This window comes from Ciconia boyciana, chromosome 4 (genome assembly GCF_034638445.1).
Source record: "Ciconia boyciana chromosome 4, ASM3463844v1, whole genome shotgun sequence".
Classification (NCBI taxonomy): domain Eukaryota; kingdom Metazoa; phylum Chordata; class Aves; order Ciconiiformes; family Ciconiidae; genus Ciconia; species Ciconia boyciana.
Window position 1 is genome coordinate 29,783,748 of NC_132937.1, and position 26,779 is coordinate 29,810,526.

A 26,779-nucleotide genomic window follows, 5' to 3' on the forward strand; every position below is an offset into this window, starting at 1 on the left:
CTATGATACAGAAAAATTTTAGAAGGCTCTGAACTCCTAGTGTCAACTAGACCATAAGATTGAGTTATGGAGGACAGAATCAACAGCCACACTGATGTTAGTTTGCTATGAAGTGTTGCTTCTTTTTAGTGTCATTAGGTAACATCACTTGAGATACTACACTGTTATATACAGTGTAACATCCGTAAGTTTCTACATTTCCAGTTTGAGACAAATACTTAAATTCATAGCTTTTATTTGTATTACAGAAAGTGCAAGAGAAGTTTATATTGCATGACTGGCTGAATTTGGTACTAAGGCTGTCTTCAAGTTGACTTTCTTAGCTCTCCAGTTCAGCAACTGCTTAGGCATTTGATTTAACAATACTATTTCAAGTTTATACTTAGCATTAACAGAAAAAACCTCTGACACATCAGCCATCACCACTGGCTAAAAATGTAGTTGTTACAGTCAGTTATAACCAACTGATTTAGAGATCTGTTAGTAAAGAGGTTCTTTAGAAAAGGCACTGTTTTCAAGAGATGGATAACTACCTCACATTAATGGCACAGAGGGGGTACATCTGTTCACAAGGAGTCTAGGCATGAAGTAAAGCCATGATTGTCTTTGTCATCTAACATACTGGAAACATGCCACACTACACCATGTGACAACTCAAACTGAGCAATATCAGGGATGTTCATGGAGATATATGCAAGAAGCATATCTGCTTGTTCCATTTGTCTGCCAAACCACCTTAGAAAAAAGTAATCCTAGTAGATTTCCCTCCCTGAAAAAAGTCATATTAGCACCAAGACAACAGTTAGTGTCCATGACTACCTCAATGTTCTGCAAGAAGTGTTTCAGCTTATCTGACCCTACAGTGTAGGCCTCTAGTACTCAGGACCCCAGCAGTTCTGTTACAGACCCCACAGTTAGTCCCTTTGTTACACATTTATGGCAGAATGCTACTTTTACCATTAGTTAAATAGACAAGTATTGGAAATTTTTTCCCCTACCATACAGTTTACATCTTCATGGCTCAGAGACCAAGTCATATGTCCAGTCACCAACTAGAACTGAGTAGTGTCCACTTAACTTTACAACTGGCTGCTGTTGTGATAACAGGCAACTGACCTAGTTGTTTAAGATGTGGAGTTTTAACTACTAATTCAAGTCCCTTTGTGAAGGCAACACTTCTTCCCTAGGTACATTAAGTTCCTATATTTTAGGACAGTAAGTGCTACAGAAAGAGGAATTGTGGTGACCATGTTTACAAGACGCATGACTAAGTATTGCTAAGCTCTTTTGTGGAAGATTGCAAAGAACTAAAGTAAAGTTAACATCCACCAATTTGAATATGGGTCTCCAGCGTGAGTACAACTCTCCATGTGCTTTGCCCTGAATTATCATCTTCACAGTATGTTCTTTGAGGGTTCATGTTTCAATCCATCTGGACATGATTTAGATTACAGACATCATGGAACGGCAGCAAGAGTGGCAGACAGCAAAGTGACACAAGTAGAAAAATCATGTTGAGAAGAGGTCCAGTTATTCCATTTGTCCTTTTCTGGTTATGCCTAGCATAATGAAAAGGACTTAGGGTTAGGATGGCTATAAGTTATAGTTTCATTGCTTAAACTAGCTTAGAGCCACTGAGAACTAAACTAAAGCAATAAATAGCAACACTTGTCTTCTATTAAAGCCAGACAGTATTTCAGGGAAAGACTTAGAGGTGTGGCAGAAGAATAGATCTGCTAGTTTGACAGTTCATGTTCTCTAGTCAATGGTATGACAGTTTGAGTTACATTAGTTTCTAGTGACAAGAGCTCTCATAACAGCCCTTACTCTGTTTTTATTCCAATTCACCTAGAGTACAAACTCACAATTATTCAGAGGATTAAACCTCAGAAAGCTGTATGGGGCACTGTGTGCTAACACTCTTTAGAAGAGATATCTGAAGGAATTTAGTCAGCCCCTCTGAGTTTTGCAGCACATATTTACTCATTGACTTTCCTCAAGGAAAGGAAATCTAGATCTGCTGCAGCCTTGAGACTTAAGTCTATAGAAGAATAAAAATCTTTAATTCTAAGAAAGTGAAGCCAGCTAAGGCTTAGTCAGAATACAGCTATATACAAATCTGAGTAGAGGTACTCTAGCAGAAGTGTTCTTTTAGGGACTGTTTGCCATACTTCAGAGAAGCACTAGAGTTAAGCTAGTGTAGTTTCTAGCCAGCTCTTTACCAAAGGTTTTCTGAATCAATTTCAGAGAATGAAGTAGGTTGTCTTATTAGTGGAAGACTTACCTGATCTATGCAAATGGGTTGCCAAAAGGATCACCAAAAGGACCAGAAGGTAGTTTCTGAGATTCCTTCTAAGGAGAGAGATCATATGCTGTTAGTGGATTTCCAGGTTTCATGAGATTTACTCTGCATGGCTGTTTCAACTAGCTCCTGTTCCAAACATCTTCTAGACAGAATACTGCAGACACCCTACTAAATATGCATTAACTGTACTGCTTTAACAAGAGAAAAGGGCTCTAAATCCATGTTAGCAGTTATCCTAGTCTGAGGCAAGGCATCTTTCAGAAAAGCCATGTGTGCTTAATGAACACTCATTTGGAGCTGAGCCAGTGCAGTCACAATGAGGTCTGTTTTAGCCAAATGCTAGATGTCTTAAGTCAGCATTCTCGAATTGATCCAGAGTTTCCACCAAAGGCTTAAAGTGCTGTGTTCTAAATGGAGTGATGTGGTTAAGCCCCTTCCTCCCCCCAGGGCTACTGAACATGGGAGCTTCCCATTTGTTCAGCAGGAGAGCTGCATAGTCCACACTGCTCAGTCTACTCCACAGAGAGGTAAGTATAACTGAAGTGGAAGACTTCTGCAGCAACATTATTTTACAGTCTTTTGTAGAAGTTCCCACTTCTGAAGAACTGCCTGCTAGGGCTTGCAGCTTGGGGAACCAGTTTGGGCCCAAGCCAAATGGAATCATACTTTGTTAGCCTTCTTGCAACAAATGCCCTCTGTTAGATTAAATATTAGCCTCAGACATGCAAGAAGTTTCATTCCACGGCGTCTAAAGCCAGAACTAAGCCAGTGCTCAAACACAGGCACCCCTGTTGTTAAGGAGAAAGAAAGGTTAGAGAAAAAGGTTTGTTTGGTTTTTTTTTAATTAATTACTTACAGATGAGGCAGTGAAAAGGTCTGGTTTAGCTTGACTTTCAAACAGGCCATCAGCTGGCAGCCCACTTTGTCGGGGAACAGGCTTTGGTGGTTCTAAGGAAGAGAGACATACTGCTATAATCACTTAACAGCTTTAACAAGTACTCAGCTCTGCCTGCATAGCAGCACCAAAGCTCATCTAATTAGATACACAAAAAATGCACACCTCAGTTGCTTTGAGTGACCTCACAATTCTATCTCCTGCTTGTCCCTCACTACACTTAAGCTAGATGGGACTTTTAACATTGTACGGACCTAGTTTACCTCATTCTAGTCAAGTCAAGCCAACACTAGGTGTCAGTGTTTGGCTACTGACATTGATCAATTCTGTAACATTATTAGGGGAGATAGTCCTTCAACCCTCTGTTTCAGTAACCATTAAATCAAATTTTTAGTTCTATCAGAAAAGACTAGTGATCAGCCATCCCAATCCCTGAGCAGCCATCCAAGCAGGAAAAAAAAAAAAAAGATTTTACCAGTCATTTTGGCAGATAGCTTGCTAGCTTCCATGTCATCATGATCTGTACTATCTTGAGGAATGCCTACTTTACTGCTAAAATAATCGCTGAAAGATCCAGAAGCACCTGAAAGGCTTTGCTGCTCTCCTCTCCTTGCTGGCACTGCAGGTGGCTTTGTCAGCTGGAAGTCTTTGAACATTTCTTTGACATCCTTCATCTCTCTATCACCAAGTGGATCCAGAGCAATAAAAGCATCACTCTCTTTCTTGGATGGCTCCTTCTGAGGTGCAGTTCTAGGTGGTGGCTGAGGTGGGCTAGTTGTTGTTGACATGGAGGGCAGTACAGATGGCGTCTGAGCAGGTAGTGTTGAAGATGGGAACACACTACTCTGGAAGGGATTTACAGCACCTGCTGGATTTACAGCACCTGGCTGTGCCCACGAACTAGATGGAACTTGTGCTGCCTGTGCCCAGAGACTAGAGGACTGAGGGACTGCTGGACCAAAGGATGCAGGCTGGTTCCAGCTTGGCACTGCTTGAGTACCAAAGGCAAGTGGTTGAGTAAATCCTGTAGGCTGAGCAGGCATCACAGACCCAGGAAAGACTGATGCAGCCTGAGTGAAGGCAGATGTCTGTGCACTCCATGGTGATGAAGTTACTGGCAAGCCACCTGGGGAGAGATTGTTGTTACATAGCACTTCAGTGATCTGAAGACCTCAAGCAGGAGCATATCAATTCCATTGAGGGTACCAGCAAAACATTTTTCATGTGCACTTTGCAAAAGTCTGTTGATTTACACTTAAAAATCAAGTCATTTGGGGGGAGGGGAGAAGGGGTTTAACTTTCTTCTTTTTTACTTTGCTCCATTTCAGTCCTGGAAGAACTAAATTGAGGTTGATATAACAGAAGGAGGAACATACTTAGTCCTAGCACAGAAGTGATAGATGCATTTTCCATATAGCTACTTCTGTGTAAATGATTACTAAGACTCTGCAGCAGTGTTAACCCTAGCCTCCCACGTTGTGCTTGGCTCACTTGAACCTTGTGTACTTGGAACAGCAATGTGCTGTCAAAGTTTAAGCAAAACACATTGTTCCAGTTAATGATGCAGAGTTTAGGCCTCTATTCACAGAACTTAATAGTTGAGGGCAGACAGTACATGGGTTAAAGGGCATGACACTACACATGAAATAAAGGAAAACTAGAACCCCTGTTTTGGTGTTAGCAGATATCTTACTGCTGGAGCAAGTAAGGATGGAGCAAGACCTTCACTTTGTGAACTAACCTAGATCAGCCAATGGAGGTGCTGTGGTAGGACTTGTTTTGAAGAGGTCCAGTGGATTAGTTGGCACAGGTCCTGTCTGTGCCACTGAGGTCAAGCTGAGGCTCTCTGTAGTTGGCACAAACAAGTCTGAGCTAAATAAGTCATTTGATGCAGTCTAGAAAGAAAAAAGCTTTGTGAGATGGCATGGCAGAACACATGCTAGCATGATCAAGACTCCCTAGTCCAAAGCTACAAGATTTCACCTAGAGCAGAGCAGGGAGCTTTGATGTATCCTTCAGAGACCAAATATAAGAGTTTCAAACTTCACCATTTTGTTCATGCCTACTGAGATGCATGGCATTAAGTAGGTATAATATACAGTAGTTACAAGTCAACAGCAGAATAAGACTTAAAGTGACTGAATTATTTGCTATCATAATGAGCTTTCCTCTGCCCACCACCCCTCTAAGCATTCCTGCTCAGTCTGCAGTGACCTCTGCAGTTGTGGCAAGGTCAGCAACAAAATTTTGCATCATTTGAGTGCAAGACAAATGCAGCTGACCCAGAGCCACCCTGGGTCTAATCAGGCAAGTCATTGAGATTACCTTCAGTAGGCAGGTACTGAGAAACTACACAGGTTTCTCTAAGCTAGTACTAGTACCTCATTGTTATGAAACCACAGGCTGATGTGCATACAGCTATCGTAACAGGTTCTGACATGATATCAAGTGTCAACATATACATAACAATATACTTACCAGACCTTTACAGAAGTATGGCAGCATTAAGGAAGAAAGTATATAATTTAGTGATCATAGCTACTATGAAGCATTCATTAATGTTAGAATATACCACGGCTGCAGAGAGGTTAGAGTAAGCATGGCAGGTGAAAGAGTAGATGTGCTGTGAAGCTGTTTAGCCAGTTACACAGTATGAAGAAAGAAAAGCTTCCTTCACCCAGCTTCTTTAAGTAACAGCATACATATCACCGTTAATTACTTGAACGTTGTTCACCTTGACAGACCTCCTTCCTCTTCCTGGCTTGGTACTTTGTGGTGGTGGGCTAATTGTTATAGACTCATGCGACATGAGCTGGATATTGCTTTCAGAATCCAGCTTTACTCCATTCTGCAGAGATACTCCCTTGGAAGGGCCTTCCACAAACAGGTTTGATGGGGCTTTAAGAAAGCCATTCTGTTCTCTCTCTGGTATCCCATTTGGAGTTCTTGCTGCAGGCAACTTACTCTCAAACAGCCACTGGTTTGTTAGTGCTTCTTGTTTGCCAGTTCTATTAGAAATCTGGTCAAACTGTTTACCAAAGTAGTCAATATCACCATTTGAAGCACCATTACCCACTGGTGTCAAGGTACTCAGACTTTCCTTCTTCCGATCAGCAGATTTTAGAGAATCAAATAAAGGCAGTGCAGATTGGTCTGGCTGTGCAAAAGGATCATCACTGAAAGGGTCTGGATTAGGTGTGGGAAAGAAGCTGAGATTGCTAGAGAAAGAACTCTCAGGCAAGAAGGGTGACTGTGGCTTTGGTTGTGGAAGAGAGGTTGTGATGCCATTCAAGAAGAGATCCTCTTTTACAAAAGTCTGTTTGGTCTCAATTTCAGAATTTAGATCCACTAACAGAATCTCTTTAGTTTCCTATTTGTTCAGAAAGAAAAAAATTAAAGTTAGCTTTATGTATTACTTGCTGCATAGTACACAAGCTCAAGGAAAATAGCTGCAAAAAGGAGAGATCCTGGTATCCAACACATCATACTAATAAGTATTCAATGTCACAGTGAAGTTACACTAAAGCTTCATCTTATAAGCCATTAAGGCAAGCACCACAAGCCGTGGTCAAGTCACAGCTACTTAGTGTCAGAAACCTAATGTTAAAGGCACCTGTTTTAAGACCCCTTAGTTAAATATCAGATGCTTGTTCTACAGCCTAGAGACTGTAAAGTCATTAAGCACTAATTGTACCTAGACTTTCACTTGAGAACCCCTGTTTGAGTTCTAGTCCTTTGTTTTGACAAGTTGTGAAATCATACTGCCTTAGTATGACTTCAAGTTGCAGTCTCAGCTTCAGAGTAGGATTAGAGCACTATTTGCCAGTGGAAGATGTTAACATGCCATCTTTCCACCAAGCAGGCAGTAGAAGGGTAAGACTTGGTTACTAGCTGGATTGACAGCACCAATTGTATCATGGCTGATGGCAGCTTACAGTGCCAGAATAAACCTGTAGGATTTTGGGGGTCATACTGAGCTATGACAAGGTTTATGCACACTTTTGTGGAGTTAGGCCACATCTTGAGCTAAGGCTACTCATCTAGAATGGCCAGGAGTCCACTCTGACGGACTTACTCAAGGATTCACTTGTGCTTAAAAGGAGCATCAGCTTTAAAGGTCTTTAGCAGAGTTTCTGTAATAGCTTTCATAGCAGCAGAGGCACATACTGCTAGTACATATTTCTAAGACATCTGACTAGAGACATGGGCCCACGCAAACCTCGAAGTTCAGCAAGGCCAAGTACAAGGACCTGTACCTGGATCAGGGCAATCCCAAACATGGATACAGGCTGGGCAATGAGCGGATTGAGAGCAGCCGTATGGATAAGCACCTGGGGGTAATGGTGGATGGAAAACTTAATATGAGCCAGCAATGTGCACTCACAGCCCAGAAAGCCAATTGCATCCTGGGCTGCATCAAAAGAAGCGTGGCCAGCAGGTCAAGGGAGGTGATTCTCCTCCTCTACTCAGCTTTTGTGAGACCCCACCTGGAGTACTGCATCCAGCTCTGGGCCCCCCCAGCATAAGAACAACATCAACATTCTTGAGGGGGTCTAGAGGAGGGCCACGAAGATGATCAGAGGGTTGGAGCACCTCTCCTATGAGGATAGGCTGAGAGAGTTGGAGTTGTTCAGCCTGGGGAAGGCTCTGGGGAGATCTTATTGTGGCCTTCCAGTACTTAAAGGGGGCCTACAGGAAAGCTCGGGAGGGACTCTATCAGGGCATGTAGTGATGGAACAAGGGGTAATAGCTTTAAACTGAAAGAGGGTAGATTTAGATTAGGTATTAGGAAGAAATTCTTTACTGGGAGGGTGGTGAGACACTGGAACAGGTTGCCCAGAGAAGTTGCAGATGCCCCCTCCCTGGAAGTGTTCAAGGCCAGGTTGGATGGGGCTTTGAGCAACCTGATCTAGTGGAAGGTGTCCCTGCCCATGGTAGGGGGGTTGGAACTAGATGATCTTTAAGGTCCCTTCCAACCCAAACCATTCTATGATTCTATGACTAACAATACAGGATTATTTCTGTCATGCAGTCTCAAGTGAACTCTGCTGGACAAGAATGACATAAGCTACTGTAGTTAGTAAGTGCATACTACTAGAGCTCTAAGACACTAGTACACTGATCATAGCTAGACAGATGTCTCAGTGAAACCAGAACTAACAAAGTAAAACCAGATCTTATTACTAGGACTAAGTTTGCTCTCAAAGCAAGAACCAAGACAACTAAGCTAGATTCTACTTACTGTGGGACTGCTCATATCAGGAGGTGTTGACATATCCCCAAATAAGTCCATCTGGTCAACTCCCTTGAAGCCAGAAATAATGAAAGAATCAGTATGTGTTACAGTTCTTGCAAGAGCAAGAATCAAGCATTATGCAGATCTACTGTAAACACATCTATATATACTGCATTTCCCACACAATGCGGAGACAGTCAGTTATGAACTCCCTAACGGCATCAGCATAAAGTTCTAAAATTTAACATACCACTTTCATTTTGTCAGCTTGATCAGCAGGTAGTGCTTCGCTACCATTCTGTAATAGATGGATAACAGCGTCAGCAATAATTGGAATATCAAAACTTGCCTTAAGCAAGGGACTTGCAGGCTTCAAAGAGCAAGTCATGGAAAGAGGAAGTATGAGGGAGATCACTACTCAGTATTAGTTCTGTAGGCCCCTTTTACTCCCATTTCAATGTAATTGGGCATCTGACATTGCCTCCATAATGCAGGCAGTGTAAAGAAAGTCAAAGCTAGTTGTGTTGCAGCAGCATACCTAATCAAGTGAGGCTGAGTTGGAGTGGCTTACCTCAGTCTTACTTGCTTCTTCACTCTCTAAAGAGAAGGCTTTTAGTACCTAGACATCACATAGAATATCCAAAGCCTCTTGCTTTGGAGAGCTTATCAGATCTAGGACATAATCAAGCTATTGGTACAACTACCAACCAATAACTTCAAGTGATCCCAGATTTAGACAGACCTCAGTGTCAAGTCTTACTAGAGCCCAGAAGCCAAGCCAAAGCTGAAGCAAGCTTTATTAATGCTGTAGACAAACTGCTGTAGACTAATAATAGTTATCTATTTATAGTTATATATATATACTATATATATATATAACTATATATAATAATAGTTATCTATAGCAGTTTCTATAATTCTACTCACCTTTTTCTTGTCTTCCTCTTCCTTCTTCTTCATATTATATATTAGCTGGAAGAGGTCCTTAAGATCAACAACTAGAGGCTCAGCCTGAAAAAGAATGTAGATTTTAGGCTATGTACTACTTCACAGCTTGCTTCAGTAGAAGTTCAGGGAGCAGCAAGCCAATCTTTCCTAAATGGTGCAACAGTAAGGTTGAGATAACAGGAAAAGCAAGAGTTTAAATGACTGTCTAGTCTCCAGACAAGAGAGCTTATGCAGAATCTGGGGGTAATGGGGCACAACCTGCTTAGAACTGTTGTTAACTGTACAGGGAAAGTGGCTGTATTTAGCAAAAACGTAGCAGGCTTAGCACAAAAAGCTTGTAGCAGAAGATTTCATAAATGCATGGCAAGTCCTAATCACATTTCCTCCAAAGTGCAAAGTTTATCCAAGCTCTCTGGTAGTCTCATGAGAGGAAAACATTTTGCATCCATCTGTTTTCTACCAACTCCAACACTGAACCTGGAGAAAGTTTCTATAGCTAATACTACCTTTATTTTAAACAGGATGCAAATAGTAAATCAGTGAGGCAAGCATACAGTAAGATTATCATCACCTCAAATGTGTAGAGCAGACACCAGCTTTAAGTGGTACCTATATCAGGATGAAAATTTAGTGTGAATTAGAAAGGCACTGCATTCCCTGCACACCCATTAACAAGAATGTTTTGAGTGGTTGCTGAGATGGTGGCAGGTTCAGCTATACTGATTTGGAACTTTTGCTTGAGGCATATAGCAGCTGTGTCAGTGTCTAGAGTAGGACAAGTCCCCCTGTTCAGCCACTACCTTTGGCTCAAGCAATGAATGTGTTGAACAGATCTCACTGTTTACATCTGAGCATCATCCTCTCCTAATCAAGAGTTTTAGACATGCAACTGCAGGAACAGCCATTTCAAGAGTTATCAGCTTTGACAAACAATACAGCTGCAGCAGTCTAGAGCTACAGAAGCCCTTACTTCTCAGCTAGACAAGTTTGTGTTAAAAACAACTAGCAGCAAGTCAAGAGCTGTCTAGAGCTTGGCTAAGCTTATAGGCTGGCAAGCAGCATCCCATGGTGAAAAGCTCTGAGAGAACAGACTCCACTCCACAGCACACACAGAAGGCTTTTGTACTTAATCTACAATTCCAGTGAAGCCAATACAACACAGGACTCTGATAAACTAATAAAACTAGCTTACGGTGTCACAGCTGTTAAAGTAGTAACATGCTCCAACAGGGAGCCCCTCAGTCTCACCTGGGTAGTGGGTCTGAAGCTGCCAACAGGCTCTCCAGGAGGGCAGGCAGGGTTGTGTATGAAGAAATTACTAGCTTTGAAGTCTTGGCTCATCAAGTCATTATAGCGGCTACTATAAAGATATTATAATGCCAAGCTAGTAAGCGATAAATATCTAACTTAAGTTCAGGTCATTTAGGAAGCCGCATAATACTCAGCAGTAATTCTAAGTAGCTTGTTTCCAATACTGCTTATGTACAGATTCTCTTCAGAGAGGCAAACCCTGTGTACAGGATTTCTGCAAGGGGAAAACCCTGTCACAGAAGGATCAGAGTTCCTCCCAGAATTAACTCTAGGAGGACCAGACCTGCCATTCACTGGCCCCAGAAACACTATTGCAATTGAATAAGTCTGTTTTCACTGCTGCACAAGACAAAGCATCATGAGAACTACACTAGTGGAGTTCTAACATTAGGGAACTGGGGTTGTTTAGCCTGGAGAAAAGGAGGCTGAGGGGAGACCTTATGGCTCTCTACAACTACCTGAAAGGAGGTTGTAGAGAGGTGGGGGTCGGTCTCTTCTCCCAGGTAAGAAGTGATAGGACAAGAGGAAATGGCCTCAAGTTGCACCAGGGGAGGTTTAGACTGGATATTAGGAAATTTTACTTCACTGAAAGGGTTGTCAAGCATTGGAACAGGCTGCCCAGGGAAGTGGTTAAGTCACCATCCCTGGAGGTATTTAAAAGACGTTTGGATGAGGTGCTTAGGGACAGGGTGTAGTGGTGGTCTTGGTAGTGTTAGGTTTACGGTTGGACTCGATGATCTTAAAGGTCTTTTCCAACCTGTACGATTCTGTGATTCCTGTTAATGCTGAGTGAAGCTCTGGCTATTTGACTCAAGAATTAGCATTCTCACTGACAGTAACAGGCCACTGTACAGGAAACCCCATAATAATGTCTCTATTCATCTCGCTAATGACTTCCATGGTGCATGGACATGTTAAGCAAGGTTAATCATGGTAAGTAAGGCTACTTGAGTGTTTTTATTCTGGACTACAGAGCAGCTGAACAAGATAAAAGCCACTGGTGATACAGTCAATTCCTACTGCCTCTAGGAGAAGGGCCTATCCATCTGTGCTGGTATTCCCCTATACCTCAATAGGGCTACCAGCAAAACACTACACCCTTATCACATATTAAGTGTTTACATAATAGCATTACTCATAGCAAGTGGAAAAGGTGTCTGATCCATACCTGTTGTGCTGTTTTTATGGCAAAAAATTGGTGCTGGCCTTCTCCTCCACAAATATAGCCAAAGGCACGATTGTCTGTTACATCCCGAGCAATAAAAGAGATCTTGTTTACTGGATGCTCATGCTCTATGACCTAGAATTATAAAAAAACCTACTGGTTTAAGTTGCTGGAGACATAATAGCTGCTGTTCTCTGTAGTTTGAATGTTTGAGACTGTTAGAAGTCTTCAGTTCAAGACTCGGATTTGTCAGCCTTTGACCAACCACAACAGTATGTAGCTATCTTTCTGGCAGGAGGCTTCAGTATTACAACCCATTTCACAAGCCAATTTTTATATGTGGAAGGGGGGCACAATGCCACTAAGGAATCTGGTTCAGATGGGTCTAACTTTCAAGTGCCTCACTTGCTTTAAGAATCACATTAAGAGAATAAGTCGTATCTTACCCCAGTTTTCTCATCTATTATCTTGATACCAGAGAGGGAGATGTTCACCCAGATCTTCTGTTTGTGTTGACCTTGGGAGCGGGCTGCCACTGCCATTCCCTGAAGATGATGAATATCAAAGTATTGATGAGACTTCTGTTAGATTGAGCTCTAACTTGTTTACTGACATTCCTCATGAGCCCATGGCTGTGACTGTACTAGTGCTAATCTAGTTATTCCTATGCAACTGTACAATTAGAGCAGCATTCTTCTTGCAACATATGCCTGACTAGGTTAGAAGTGATACCTCAGAACTAGATTGTGTTTCCTCTGTAAATGTTTGAGCTTTACAACTTCTTATCTTAGTTCACAGAACTGCTGCAGTAGCAGGATCTTTACCAGCTTTCCTAGCCTGATTGAAGCTATGTGAGTGTTCTGCATTCCGGAAGCAATCATCTTTGTTGCTGCCAGGTCTCATTTATTCTTTGGCTTATCTATATCTCTTGGTGTCACTATTGCCACAGGATGCTAACTTGTGCTTTGAGTTCTTATGTTAAATTGCACAGAGTTCCCCCCTCCCCATCCAAAACCCAAGCTCACTATTTGTGATCAAGTTTATACTATTAGCATCCATACTGAATGCCTACAAGAGACCCAAAGGAGCATTCCCAAGCTATTAGAGGAACACTGTCTTTTGAGCAAGGGGTTACAGCTTTAGAAGTATGGTGCTGTTACGATTCAGAAGGATGGTGCTGTTATGATTATGTTACCATTATGCTGTATTTGAAGTTGTGCTGAAGTGACCATTTGATCAGCTTTCTAAAGGCTAGCCAGAAGATGTTCCTTACATGCCAGCTCAAGCTTTTACCTTCAGCTTCATCATTGAATCCTGACTCATTTTGTCACCTCTTGCCTCTGGGACATCATCAATGCCAATGAGTTTAGCTTTGTATCTTACACCATCACCTTTGAATCTGACCAAGAGAGATTCATCTGTCTTTTCTGGCCCTGTAGACAGAGAAAAGATTGTGGTGTGTTTTTTTTTTTTTAAAAGAGAGAAATGTCTATGTTGTGGCTTTGAGATCTTTTTTTTTAAAAATATACCATATGTGCTGGTTTTGGCTGGGATAGAGTTAATTTTTTTCACAGTAGCTAGCATGGGGCTATGTTTTGGATTTGTGCTGGAAACAGTGTTGATAATACAGGGATGTTTTCATTATTGCTGAGCAGTGCTTACACACAGTCAAGGCCTTTTCTGCTCCTCCCCCCACCCCACCAGCGAGGAGGCTGGGGGTGCACAAGAAGCTGTGAGGGGGCACAGCTGGGACAGCTGACCCCACCTGACCAAAGGGATATTCCATACCATATGGCATCATGCTCAGCATATAAAGCTGGGGAAGAAGGAAGAAGGGGGGAACATTCGGAGTGATGGTGTTTGTCTTCCCAAGTAACCATTGCACATAATGGAGCCCTGCTTTCCTGGAGATGGCTGAACACCTGCCTGCCCATGGGAAGTGGCAAATGAATTCCTTGTTTTGCTTTGCTTGCATGCACAGCTTTTGCTTTCCCTATTAAACTGTCTTTATCTCAGCCCACGAGTTTTCTCACTTTTACCCTTCTGATTCTCTCCCCCATCCCACCAGGGGGGAGTGAGCAAGCAGCTCTGTGCTGCTTAGTTGCCAGCTGGGGTTAAACCACACCACCATATAAGTACATATTAAAACTGTCCCTTGAGTATAGCTGTCTAACAACCCCTAGTCCTTCCAGTACTGTGTGCACTGCAAGTTAGTTACTCCTTTAAGGTTACAGTGTTCTTACAGAATCTGGCCTCAGTTCAAAGAGTGGAGCCCAATGCTTAATATTTGGAGACTTCAAGAACAATCATTTGCCACATAAAAGACTAAAATATTTATAGGCCACAGCAAAGTATAAGTGCTAAGCAAAAAACACCAAGCAGAAATGGCACTTTCCATGGCCATACAGGATGTTCAGTAAACCTTTCAGATGTCAGCCCTTAGTTCTGGTGTAGTCAGATCTCTTCTTGGCATGCAAGGATCTCCTAGTTCCTGTGCTAGAACTTCCCATCAGCACCATTATTTCTACAATAAGCCCTGGTACCCCCATCCCTGTAATCACTTGGGATTTTAACTATATTTGGTATTTCTGCTGTTCCCACTACTTCTCAGAACTGCTTGGTTTTCTTCTCTGCATGCTCAACATACTCCAAGCGTGTACCTAGGTATGTATTTCTGTATGGGGTAATTATATTTGCATGACCTAATCTATCAAAAATCTATTATCTAATCTACAATAATTCTTATGAAATGAGTTTTCTAGCTTCTCTGGACTAGAATCTGTATCTGTGTCCAGCACATCACTCCCTCTCTGGAGGGAGGGGAGGAAGCAAGTTCAGTTTCAGACTGACAGCTACCTGGGATGGTGCTGGGTCTGGTCACCTCCTCAGGAGGCTTTCACTTCTCTGGGCTTTTGGTGACTTGTCAGGCTCAGCAAATGAGTCATTTAACAACTGGAACTGGGAGCTTCAGAACTTAAGGCTAGGAAAAAACCTTTTAAGCTAAAAGCCTACCTTCTGGTTAGATATGTTTTACTAGCTTATTTACTCACTCTTCCAGTCAGCTTGAAACCTTGGAGTTATTTTAACTATGCTGTGAGAGTGATCTTAGTTTTAGGCAAGTGCAAAATATTAAGGACACTGACTACAGAAGGTATTCAAGAGGTAAACATTTCTTACCTTTCTTTTTTTCTTTCTTTGAAGGTTGTGCTTTTGGTGGAGCCTGTTGCTCAGTCTGGCTGTTGATAGTAGTAGTTTCAGCTTCAGTAGACATGATGAGATGGTCAGCTATGCTTGCTGTAGTTTTTAAAAATCCAAATAACAATCAGTAAGCAGACATGATATTTTACCTTCAAGAAGAAATATTCTTATTAGACCTGTTAGTCCAGTTTTGTTCTGCTGAACACTGAAGCCCACTAATGCCTGAAAGTTTTAGTAGAGATCATATAGGAAGTCTGACTCACCATCTGTTCATCTCAGGCTACAGAGAGCATGAAGTTATGGCCACTAGGTGATGAACCCTCACCTTAGTAATACCTACTCAGTAGATCATGCTGACCTACATCCACAGGCTGTACTTGCATCACCCTGTTTTAATCTGTCAACCTTTAGCATTTTACCCTTTGAAGCTACTTATGGAACCTCAGATATTTTGCTCTATTCTCCTTCAGCACTTCCAGCTGCATCTCTGTAGTAGGATAGAAGAGAATGCAAGAAACATCTGCTAGCATCTGTTCCAAACACCCATGAAGATGACACGAGAACACCCCAAAGAAGCCTTATTCATGTTTCTTATTCATGTTTCTATAACTAGTGGAAGTCTGAGGTTATACCACCCAACAGGTAAAAGCAAATAAATTCCTTAGGCTGCAGACAGACTGTTGCAGGAAAAAACCCAAAACAAAACCTAGAACCCCACACCCTTGTCTTAACAGTAATCAAGTAACCTTTGGTTTTTATTTTAAAAAAACCCAACAACCTGCAAGTGAACAGAAACTATGGACTAGTATGACTTAACTCTATGCCATGAGACCCTTTTGCCTCTGAGGTAAAAGATCCATTAAAAAAATAATTTGCAGTCACCAGGTTTTGTTCCTACATAGCTGAAGCATTGATTTGCATTTACCAAATAGAGGGACTTGTATTGCCTTTATGGAGTTCTGAAGATCATTTATACCCAGCCAGAAAGAACTGGACATCCACATCTGCTACAGAAACTGTTCTATGAATCTTCTGTCTGGGGTATTGCAGTGGCTTCAATTAGTCCCTTGAATTTTATGATGACAAATTAAGCCAAGAGATTGTTTAGATGATTAAGTAGCTGGGCTACCCTCTACTGGTAATTTCCCCTATATCCAGGCAAGCAGCCACAGACCAAGCCACCCCTTTTATCCAGCACACCATTTGAGACATATATGTACCCAGATGCAAGTGCTGAAGCATTGAATATTCTCTAGCATTAGAAGCTTGTAATTCTCAACAGTCTATTCCTCATTCACCTTAGAGCTAAGGCTTTATCTATTACTTGGAAGTTACTTTCAGGGTTTTGCTCTCACTCCTGTCTTCCCCTCTTCCCTCAATTTGTTACTAAGTCAATGACTACAGACTGACTCAAACTTGCCACTAACAGAGTAATGGATATCAGTGCTAACTGATTCTTAACCCAGGAAGAACATAATTTCCTAGGTCTTTAATCTATGATTTAAGAGAGAATGTCACCCTGAAGGCCTCCATTTCCTTTTAGCCAGGAGGGAGGCCTTTGGGGAACTAGCTGTTAATATAAGCAAAGTTAGTTCTAGCTGCTTACCAGATGGTTTGTGATTGCATTTAGCATTGCTCAAAGTAAATGCACAGAGACAAAAGTGCTCATATGGGAAAGATCTCTGGCAGCTATACACGTTCTCCTCTGTAAGCAACTTATCTGGCCACAGCTAGGGAACATTTGATGCAAGGCAACAAAGGTGTTGCTGTGAAAATTCCAAGTGGTTCTAAGTAGAAATAGATGTTAGAGGAAGAGTTGGTATAGCAAGTCATGGTTATTTAGGAAATACTATCCCTGGAAGAGTGGCTTGTGTGCGCATTCTGACAAAGGAGCAAGGAGGAAAACTATTACAGCCAACAGGGATTTTGCAGGATACTTGTACTAGTGCTAAAAGGAGTGTGCCCATTGAAAACCAGACATTAAGCAGGTAAATGAAGCCAACTGAATTCTACTCTAAAACTAGACTAGCTTGGCCTGATGGTATAGTTTTGGGTGGAGATAGTCTTTAGACTTCAGTGTAATGAGCCTCTCCCTAGATTTATCAAGTCCTTCAGAAATAGAGAAGGAGGAAAGACAGAGTTAAGGTTGAATCATTCGTTAACCACCCACCGCCATCTGGAAGGTTGCTGTTTAGAGAACAGAAGGAAAAGGCCTGGAGAAGAACAGAGCCAAGACATGCTCTCTAGGACCTGAGTCATAGCTTTAGGACATTCTGTCCAGCTCCATGCTGGAAAGAAATAGCAACCTCAAGGCACTGAGTCCTGCCTGTCAGTGATCCTACTTCCCCAATTTAATTGGTAGAGCTACACCCAGCTCTAGTATTATACAACCGCAGTAAGTATCTCACTCTGAAGTAAAGTTAAGAGGCAACAACAGGCAAATAACCTAGGAAGGAGCAAACATGCACAAGCAAGACCTCAGTTTGGCAACTGTAAAGTGGTAGAAATCCAGATGGGCAGCTGCCATCTTTAAACTCTAGTCATCCCTCCATTATTGCCATCTGCCTCCATCCTATGGAAGCCAGACAATTATTTGCATAGAGCTGGACAGCACAAAACCCCAAGATGGAGGAAGATGGGCAGGGATACACACAAGTCTGGCTGAACCCTTGCAAATACCCTGTCTCACTGTGGAGAAGCTCATTCTCAATGTTAGCAATGCAATTTGAGAAGGTTAGTGAGGGCTTTCTGGCCAGTTTACAGGACATACTCTCCTACCTGAGGCCTGGCACAGCTCCTATCACCTGGTGAGAGTTCACAGTACATGACAGTTATTTATCATATGTCTGGAGAATTCAATATCTTTGAGAATCATATCCCTGGAGCAAGAGAATTCGCAAAAGTAAGAATGCAAGGATAGACAAAGTCTGCCTTAGTACACATTCATATTTTAAATAACTACTTCTTGACATCTTAGTTAAGCCACAAGACTAGCACAAAGTTGGCTCAGGCTTTACCTTAAAATTTCACTGAGGTGGAGAGCAACATTATGAAGCTTAAGCTAGTAGTAGTCTAGTCTGCTTGGGTATGAGAGTCTCAGCCACAACTAAACTTGTATTCTATGCTTTAGACCCACGTTAAAGCTGTGCTACAGTGCAAGGTATTTGTAACACTTAAGTTTCGTTTATCTTAATGGAAAGTGCTGGTGTGCTCTACATGCAAGTAAGTAAAATGAAGTTAAAATCTTCTGTTTGTAGTTCTTGCTTGAAGTAAGAACTCCAAGTACTCAGTCCCTTGGTATTTCTTTACTCAGACTGCAGGAGTAAGTCAACAAGACACTAGAACTGTTCTATTACACTTGAATTCTAAGTTTATCTGAAAAGAGCCAGCCAGCAGTATGAGAGGGTTAGAGATGCATATGCTTTTATGCAAGGACAGTCATGCATTTAGTTATACTGGCATAGTGAAGAGCAAGATCATTCCCACAGCAACTATGTCAGCAGACTGTTAAGTAATGTCTTTTGAATCTTCTCCATGTAAATAAGTCCATTGCTATCACCACAGCTTAATTACTTGCTATGCAATTGCATGGCCCATTTTAACTACTATGCTAAATGCACTATTTCAAAAGTCTTAGACTGCAGATTTATGGATGTTCCTACCCTAGGAGAAGTGCCCCAAACTCTTGCCTGTATCGGTAGATACGCACCACATTTTGCTCACCCACTTTTCAATTTACTCCAGAAAGGTCATATTAAGAGACCACTAATATCTTCTTCCTTTCCTATAGGGACTATCCTCTGAAGAGCAAGCACAGATCACTCCTTTGGGAAAGGCCATTTCAGGCCTGCAACGCATAGGCCTTGAAGTATAAGCTGTTACCTACTGTCTCAAGTCAGGCAACTCTCCATTCAAGCATTGTATTTAATTTCCACACATCTACCCTGGGAAAGTCAGTCTTAAGACTTTGGGCATACTGTGCTCTTGGTGTCTTCTCTGAACTCCCTACAAGGACAGCTGTTGGAAGTGACAAGTCATCCTTGAAATACCTGTTTCTTATCAAGAATTGAAGCACATGCCAAACAATTTTGTTGAGCAATGTTTAGTTTCCCTTAAAAGATACTTTCACAGTTACCCCTTAGTTGAACAAGGGGTGGCAACATGGTAGCTACCCTTAATTATTATATTTTTGTCCTGTGCACATGGGATTGAGAATCTTCGTTATAGCTGTAGTCTGTCACAGGATTTAAAGACTGGACAATAATCCTCACCCAACAGACAGGCTTTTTCCCACTCAGCAGACAAAGATAATTGCCTCAATGTTGATGAAGGCTTGTCTGAGAAGAGGTTAGGGACACTGAAAGTCAGAGGCAAGGCAGATAAACTAAACAGCTGCTCAGCAGTCTAATACTCTGTCCTTTTCACAGCCTGTGCTCCTTGGTCCCTTGATACTCCAAGTACATGATTCAGCTTAAGGAGTTATTGCATGTAAATATTAACCTCAAATTAGAATCTGAGAGGCCAGGAGAGGACAAGAGAAGTTTTTACTGACAAGTGCAATGTAGCCTGTTAGGATGAAGTAGTGACCGGAAGCACAGCAATAGTTCAAGTGCTGAACATGCTTCCAAGGCAGGTTGGTGTCCCCCCCTTCTTGAAGAGTTAGTCAGGTTCTTCTGGTTAGAAGGTTGTATCAGGACCTGCACAATGTATCCTTAGAAATATCTCTAGCCATCAAGTTCTTGACAGAAGAGCTGTTTTCAGAAGGCTCTGGTAGACAAGCTGTCCACTTGAGTGAATTCAAGACTTCAGTTCTGCAGGCTGAAGAAATAGACTAAAGGCTAACAGCAATACATACAATGACTAGCAAGAGTCAAAGCTGTAAAGCCAGATACATTTACTAGTAATGGACTATCTTGACTAGCAGCATTCTACCTCCCATTAGAAGTATAATAGTGCGTTTCTGTGAGCCCCCATATGACTGACTTACATTTGCATCTAACAAATTCCTGTGTGCATAACTATCACATTTTCTGCTTAAGTTCCTGCTGCAATGATAGTGCCCCAAGTAGCCTTGAGAAGCACTAGGCATGCATTAATAAAGCAGAAACATGAATGTGCTGTTCAGACTTTTGCCTTTTAAACAGGGTCATTCATGCTCAGGAGTCAAAATATCATCTTAAGCTGTTTTGTTTCATTACTGGAACACCCATTGCTCTAGCATCTGACAGTGTCCAAGAGTTCAAGTTGAATAAACCTCCTGTAACACGACACAAGATTACTATGATTTAGATGGAAAATTCCAGCTGCTTGCTCAGATGCAAGCATTACCATTAGTTTGTCTCCTCTATGAAAATAATCAAATTAGTCTGTTAGAAACTAGCAAAGCCAGTAACTAATATATATGAAAGATACTAGCCTTACCTACAGGTAGGTTATACTTGATATGTATTGTTCACTCTTATACACAAGAAGTACCTGCTTGAAGACAAGTGGTGGAAGAGAGTTCATAGACAGCTTGGGAACTGTTCCCCTCCCATTTATGCCATGTCTGGAATGCAAGAGCAGCATCACTTGCCAGAAAGTTGACTAAATACATGCTCTTGTACTGCTAAGTCTAACCCAAGCACCTGTGGTTACTCATGTAAGAGAGAACTGAAAAGGATGTTGACCTACCTTGCCTGACAAGTGAAGCTATCTATCGTTCCCTCAATCAGTAAGGTCTAGATTAGTGATGCCCCCACCACTCTCTCCTGTGATTCCTTAATAGCAGGGAAACCAAGAACAGTGCTTTCAGCCTAAGTTCAAAAAGCCTGTTTAACTGTCCTGTTTAGGCCATAAGTAGTTAGAAACACAATTTGTAGCTAAGAGATCATTTACTTGGTATCATGGCCTCAGTTAAGCCAGGCACTTGGCCTGCTGGCCAGAATATTTCCAGATTAACAGGATTTTACTTTAGGGAACTTTTTTCATGCAACTTGCTTTAAGCCCTGTTTTGATGTTCTGTCCTCTCATCTAAGAGGTGGCTCGATACTTTGCTGAGGTATTAAGGCAGCCTTATGCCAAGGGCTCCCTCTGCCAACAGGAATACCCTCTCGGAATAAGCTGCAGCTTTACTTACATATTGCAGGATATGGCACACAGTCCGGCTGTCTTGATCATACATAACCAGTAATGAGAAACAGGGAAGGGTAACATTCATCTGCTTAGTGGCATAGAAGTATCATTAATGGACACATCAGGGAATACCTCCTTCATGCTGCTCCCTTCACCCAGTACCAACTGCAAAGTAGATAAAGACCTTAGTACTCTAATTAGTCATATCAGCTACAGATGTTGGCATATAACATTGCTGGTGCAGGATCATGCCTGTGAAACTACCCAGACATCTCACCATTTCAGTCAATTTGTCAACTGCTATTTCATCAGCTGAACAGAACAGTCTGTTCTCATCATATCAGTGCACCAGTCTCCTCAGAGACGTTTGGTTTTTAGCAAGTACATAGAAATTCAAACTAAGTTCCCAAAAGTGTTTTCTGCACACTTGAATCACTGGAATTACAGCCAAGTGAACATCAATAAGTTAGCAGCTGGAACTGAAGAGGTCATGCAGTTCAAGTGGTGCAATTGGACCAGTACTTGTTACCATTGTACTATGCTTTTGAACACATAATTTCTGATGAGATGATTAGTTACTTCAACCCAGCTACCACAGTAGCTCTAGTTTGGATTTTTCATCCACTTGTCATGGGAATAAATACAGCTGTTGCAGGAATATTAGAACAGAGGGCTCAGGAGAAGTCATGACCAGTTTAAACAAGCTGTACCTGACTAACAACTTGGAAAGATATAAATTAGCAACTATTGCCCTCTGCTTACTTTAAAGGAAGGAAGTGAAATGCTTTTCATGAGCTAGTGCTATCTGGTTCCCTGAAGACCGCATCTCAAACTAAAGGAACCAGCACTGTTGTAGTCTGTTTGATAAGAGTTATTCTTCAGCCAGGAATTTCAGTGTCCAAAGGTAGTGTCCAGGCACCTAGCTAGTCTATCTCAACTTATGACTTGTTCCAGGAATAATGCAGCATCTTGCAACAAGTCTTAGTAGCAGTCTTTCCAACCTCCATGTTCAGCATACCAACCTATTAATTCATTTCTCAGATTAAGAAACCCATTCACTCTTAGTACCAGCAATACCAGCATCTGAACTCCAGATTTTTCTTTTAGAAAGAGATTGATAGATATCCCAGTATGCTTTTTCTTGATAGAGAGCTATTCAGTTGTTAACACAGGCTTATTAGATTATATACTTAGATTATCCACTAGAAGTTTCTTCATATCAGTCTTCCAGAAAAACAGCATGCTTTGCAGCTTGCTAAGGGGCCACTCCTCTATACCACTCTCTCCAGTTTCCAGTGCCGAGGCCTCACAAATCAGTGGCTCCTGAGCCAGAGTTCAGTTGTCTGGTTTAGCTATTGCTCAGGAAAGCATCACTTGCCTACTCACAGGATGAGGAATCCCAGGCCACGTGGCTGCAGTGCATACCACCCAGTCTTCTGTCAAGACTACTTGTTGAGACTCACTGGATATACCAAACAACCTGGAAGCAAAGCAGTTGTTAATCAAGGCAGCTAGTGTTTACTCAGATGCAAACTCATTTGAACTAGACAACAGCTCAAACACTTCATTTCCAACTGTACTCCTAACTCCCTCCTGCATAGAGGGACTGTTTCTGATCTTCTTGCTAGTTAGTATAGCAAAGGACTCTTGCCAATAACCATGCTTTTCACCCCCTTCCTCAGAGCAGGAACTTGACACATACTGAAGCTGTTATCATAGGTTATTTCAGCTGCGTGCTGTTAACTGTCCAGTGCTGGCAGAGTTATCCTTCTTCACAGTTTGGGTGTGTGCAAGCTGTACTGAGAGAGACTGCATGTCTTCTGCATAGCCTATGCTGAACTGTAAGTGTTCTCTACCTGTTCACAAATGTATCTGCATGAGAAACAGGATTTTGTCATATTATTCTTTGAGTTCACCCAACTTAAAACCATATAGTCATCACCACAGTGTCAAGGTACTGCAGTTTGCTTATCCAGAAGGTGCTTACCCAGCCTGATGATACCATGAACAGCCAAAACCCTATCCTTAAACATTAATTTCAGCAGTATTTGAAGAACCTTCCACATAGCCCCTGGCTACTGTGCCTCTCATTACATAAATTGTTGTAGCAGTTATTGTCACACGAGTCACCCCATACTGTCTTTTGTAACAGATGCAAGTTATGTTTGTGATGTGTTATTAGAAGACTGATGACAATTCTGTTTGCACCTTATGAAGACAGGTTCTTCTACAGCAGTTTCAATCCTCAGTTAGGTAGTATCAAACATACTGCTTAATACAAGGGCTACACTTGCTTTCAAGATTAGTCATTACTAAGAGCCCCAGCTCTCCCTTGTATGTGCAGCAAGAAAGGCAATGAATAACTAAACAAGGCACAAATCTAAAAAGGTGGTACAGAAAGATCTATCTCAGAGGTAAAAAAAAGATTAACCAGAATTTTCAGAGCTCCACTGCAGCTTCTTCAGTAGCTGTCCTGCTAAACAGCTAGTCAAGTTTCACAGATTACTATTCTGCAGTAAGTTTTCTTATTGGTAACTGTAGTTACATGCTTGGTATGTACATTAGAAGAAGTTTACATTATTGCTCCTAAATCCAGACTCTAAAGTAATCCTGACCAGGTTCTCTCTAATTTTCCATCTCTATGATGGTCTTGATATCATATTATGGGGATGCTCCCATCTATCAGAAGCATGCAAGGACAAGTGTCAGCCTTCCATCCTGCTCTAGAGTTTACCTTCCATCAGCCAGGCTAGCAACTGTTTGCAGTTAGATCTGCTATTCAAGCTACTAGAAAACTAGTTCTTACTCATATAGTGACCTTTGTGCCCTCCCTTAAAGCACAAATAATGCTGTTCTGAGAGAGCACAGAAGATGTCTGTAAGGTGGAAACACAGGCTGCAATATTAACACTACATCCTTAGTGTTCCCAACTTGTCTTGTCCCTTCCTAGGAAGAAAGTCTCATCCATAGGTGTTTTAGCCATAGGGCAGGTATATGAGAGTTCTCATAGGACAAGATTTGCTGTTGTGTGACACATCAGCATTAACAGCTGAGTACACTTTGCTGGAGGAGCTAGTTCCTAGTTGACATTGTCATGAAGCCTCCTGACTGCCACGGTAAAAGTCTATTATCCTGTCTCTCAGACCTACTTGTTCTGTTCAAGAGATAATCCTCATCAAGTATTTCACTTATCTTATTGCTTAAGGATGCAACATGAATGGACAGAGCAGCAGGAAATTCAGCTGCAAAGCCAATAGCCTGTCCTTAACTGGCCCCCTAATGTCTGAGCTTTGAGATTTAGGGTGACGTGCACCAGCTACAAAGCTTTATTAGAAGCTTTTAAAAAAATAAAAAATCCCACAGATAGTTGTGAGTAAAGGTCTGCAGGGCATTTCAGCTAAGACACTTCATCATCAAGCACTCCATAGCATATGCAAGGCACATCCTTTCAGAAGAGGGGAAACTGGAATGGTCTATGCCCCTGTCAACCACGGCTGACGAGTTAGATGGAAGAAGATGCTTTGTTCAGCACTCAGCTTGTATAAACAAGCTAATCCTGTTGAAACTGGTACCTTTTGTTTATTGCCTAGACCTGCCACTATGCTTCATCCAGCTTCTTTATAACCCTGAGACCCTTGAACCCAGATACAGCCTCAAAACCAGTTTTCTAAAGTTAGTTTGTTTTGTCAGTTGTGGTACTTAGACACCTTATTCTATTTGATCCTTCTAGCACAACCCCAAGTTGTATTTCTGTGGAGTCCGTGCTGAGGTAGAGGAGTAGTGGCTTATTCTTGGTTGTGTTTCACAGCAGAAGCTCACTAAGACCTCTTAGCATTCCTACTCTGAAATTTCCCAGGGATGGGGGTGTGTGTGTGTCTCAATTCTACTAATAATCCCTTAGTCTACATGCAAGATCTAGGTTTTTCTCCAAAATCCTTGCAGATTACAAGTTACCTTCATGCTATCTCTTCATCATTTCTTTTGATAGAATCTAGCCAGTGAGCAGGATCTGCACCATCAGTACTGTTTCCAGAACAAGCTGGCTTTCTCTGGATGTGGAATTTATTGCTTCATTGTCCAAGTAGATTCATGCTTCTGTAGTGCTCACATATTGCTAGCCTTGCTGAATAAAGTCCACAAACATTCCCAAGAACTGGGTTAACCCAGCAGGCCATGCAAACATCCTAGCAGTGTAAAGTTCACAAAGAGAGAAGAGCATCAATAGGAGAGAAAAATCTGTAGGTTTGGCAATAATACTCAATGATGATAGCATATTATACACTTTCATTTACTTCATATCTCAAGCTATGGTTTTTATCCTAAACATCCTGTCTGGACACCAGCCCTTGATTCCCCCTTCCTGGATACTAAGTGCATTTATTTGCTTTCCCACAGAGACAAAAATCTAAGAGCGCTTTTTGCCACCCTTTGCATATATCATATTCACCTGTTTAGAGTGCTTCTTTCCATATCTGCTCATGAAGTGCCTTATATATATACACTGCCTTAAGCAAGTATATCCATAGCTGCTACTGGTCTGTAGTGTCCAATAATAGGGTCATGCAGGCACTTTGACAAGTAACACTTCTCAATGAGAAAGTGGGCTGCGTACTGCAGATGCATAGAGTTACTTAGAACCATAGTAGGAGGCACGTGTTAGAAGGGATAACTATCTCTACCTTCACAAAAGGAAACTGATGCCCGATTTTTGGCATTTGTCCCATCCTTCCAACTGATAGCGCTGAGCACAACCTCTGGTGCTCAGCCAATAGCTTTGTTTGAAGTAAGAGCACAAGAGAGAAGTATCATAAGTCACAGGACTATCAGAGTAGTGCTCATCATTCTCCCAGTCTCCTGTCTGCAGTGAGAAGTACAAAAGACCCTGTCAGATTCCCCTCAGCAGAACCCTCTCTATTTAAGACTTGGAGTTCCTGGCATTCAGTCCACTTTACCCTGAGCCTTCCTATGCGCCAAGTCATGAGGTTTGCTAGTTAAGCTTCTATTCTGATGGTTCACCTGACATTCATTTAGCACTTATATCCTCCTTACCATTTCTAATCCTCCAAATGCAAACTCTAGTGAGTTACTATTAATAAAAATTTCTGCTTTAGACTTGACAACATCCCCAGACCATTCAGAGAATTCTGGAAACCTGATTGTGCCTCAAGTACCATTGTTGTTGGATGCAACTGCAGTGATTCTTTGAACAGACATGGTGGATGACTCCCTCAGACAATCTCCTTCTCAGCTGAAGAGATTTTCTTTGGATTCTGATTTGCCTCTCCAACTAGCCACCTACTGCTTCACCCACCTCCTGGAAGGTCCTATAATCACCTAGTGGAAACTGATCTGAAGACCTACTAGCATTATAACTGCCTAGCAGGTCACTATCAGATACCAGGACATATTTTCAATTAACTAGTGCCTGGTAAGTCTTCACAGCCAGCTAGAATACATAGCTTTGTAATTACTTTTCTCTAATTGAATCCACATCTCTATTTTGCCTAGCTACACAGGTGTTCCTGTCCCTAAGCATACTTATGCCCACTCCTTAGCATACAATGGACAAATCTAAGCCTACATGCTCTCACATTTGGTCCATTTTGG

General features: G+C 41.8%; 1 protein-coding gene across 1 annotated transcript; it reads right to left on the reverse strand.

Moving 5' to 3' along the window:
• On the reverse strand, window positions 1-22,577 carry DAB2 (DAB adaptor protein 2). The gene is made up of 15 exons (XM_072859885.1): window positions 22,559-22,577; window positions 15,038-15,154; window positions 13,154-13,293; window positions 12,307-12,405; window positions 11,864-11,995; window positions 9,364-9,447; window positions 9,008-9,031; window positions 8,687-8,734; window positions 8,443-8,505; window positions 5,935-6,570; window positions 4,942-5,095; window positions 3,784-4,326; window positions 3,162-3,253; window positions 2,285-2,352; window positions 1-1,559 (listed from the first exon to the last, which is right to left on the reverse strand). The coding sequence occupies exons 2-14, from the start codon at window positions 15,129-15,131 to the stop codon at window positions 2,290-2,292; spliced, it is 2,172 nt and encodes a 723-aa protein (XP_072715986.1). The 5' UTR covers window positions 15,132-15,154; window positions 22,559-22,577; the 3' UTR covers window positions 1-1,559; window positions 2,285-2,289.
• Window positions 22,578-26,779: the final 4,202 nt, after the last annotated feature.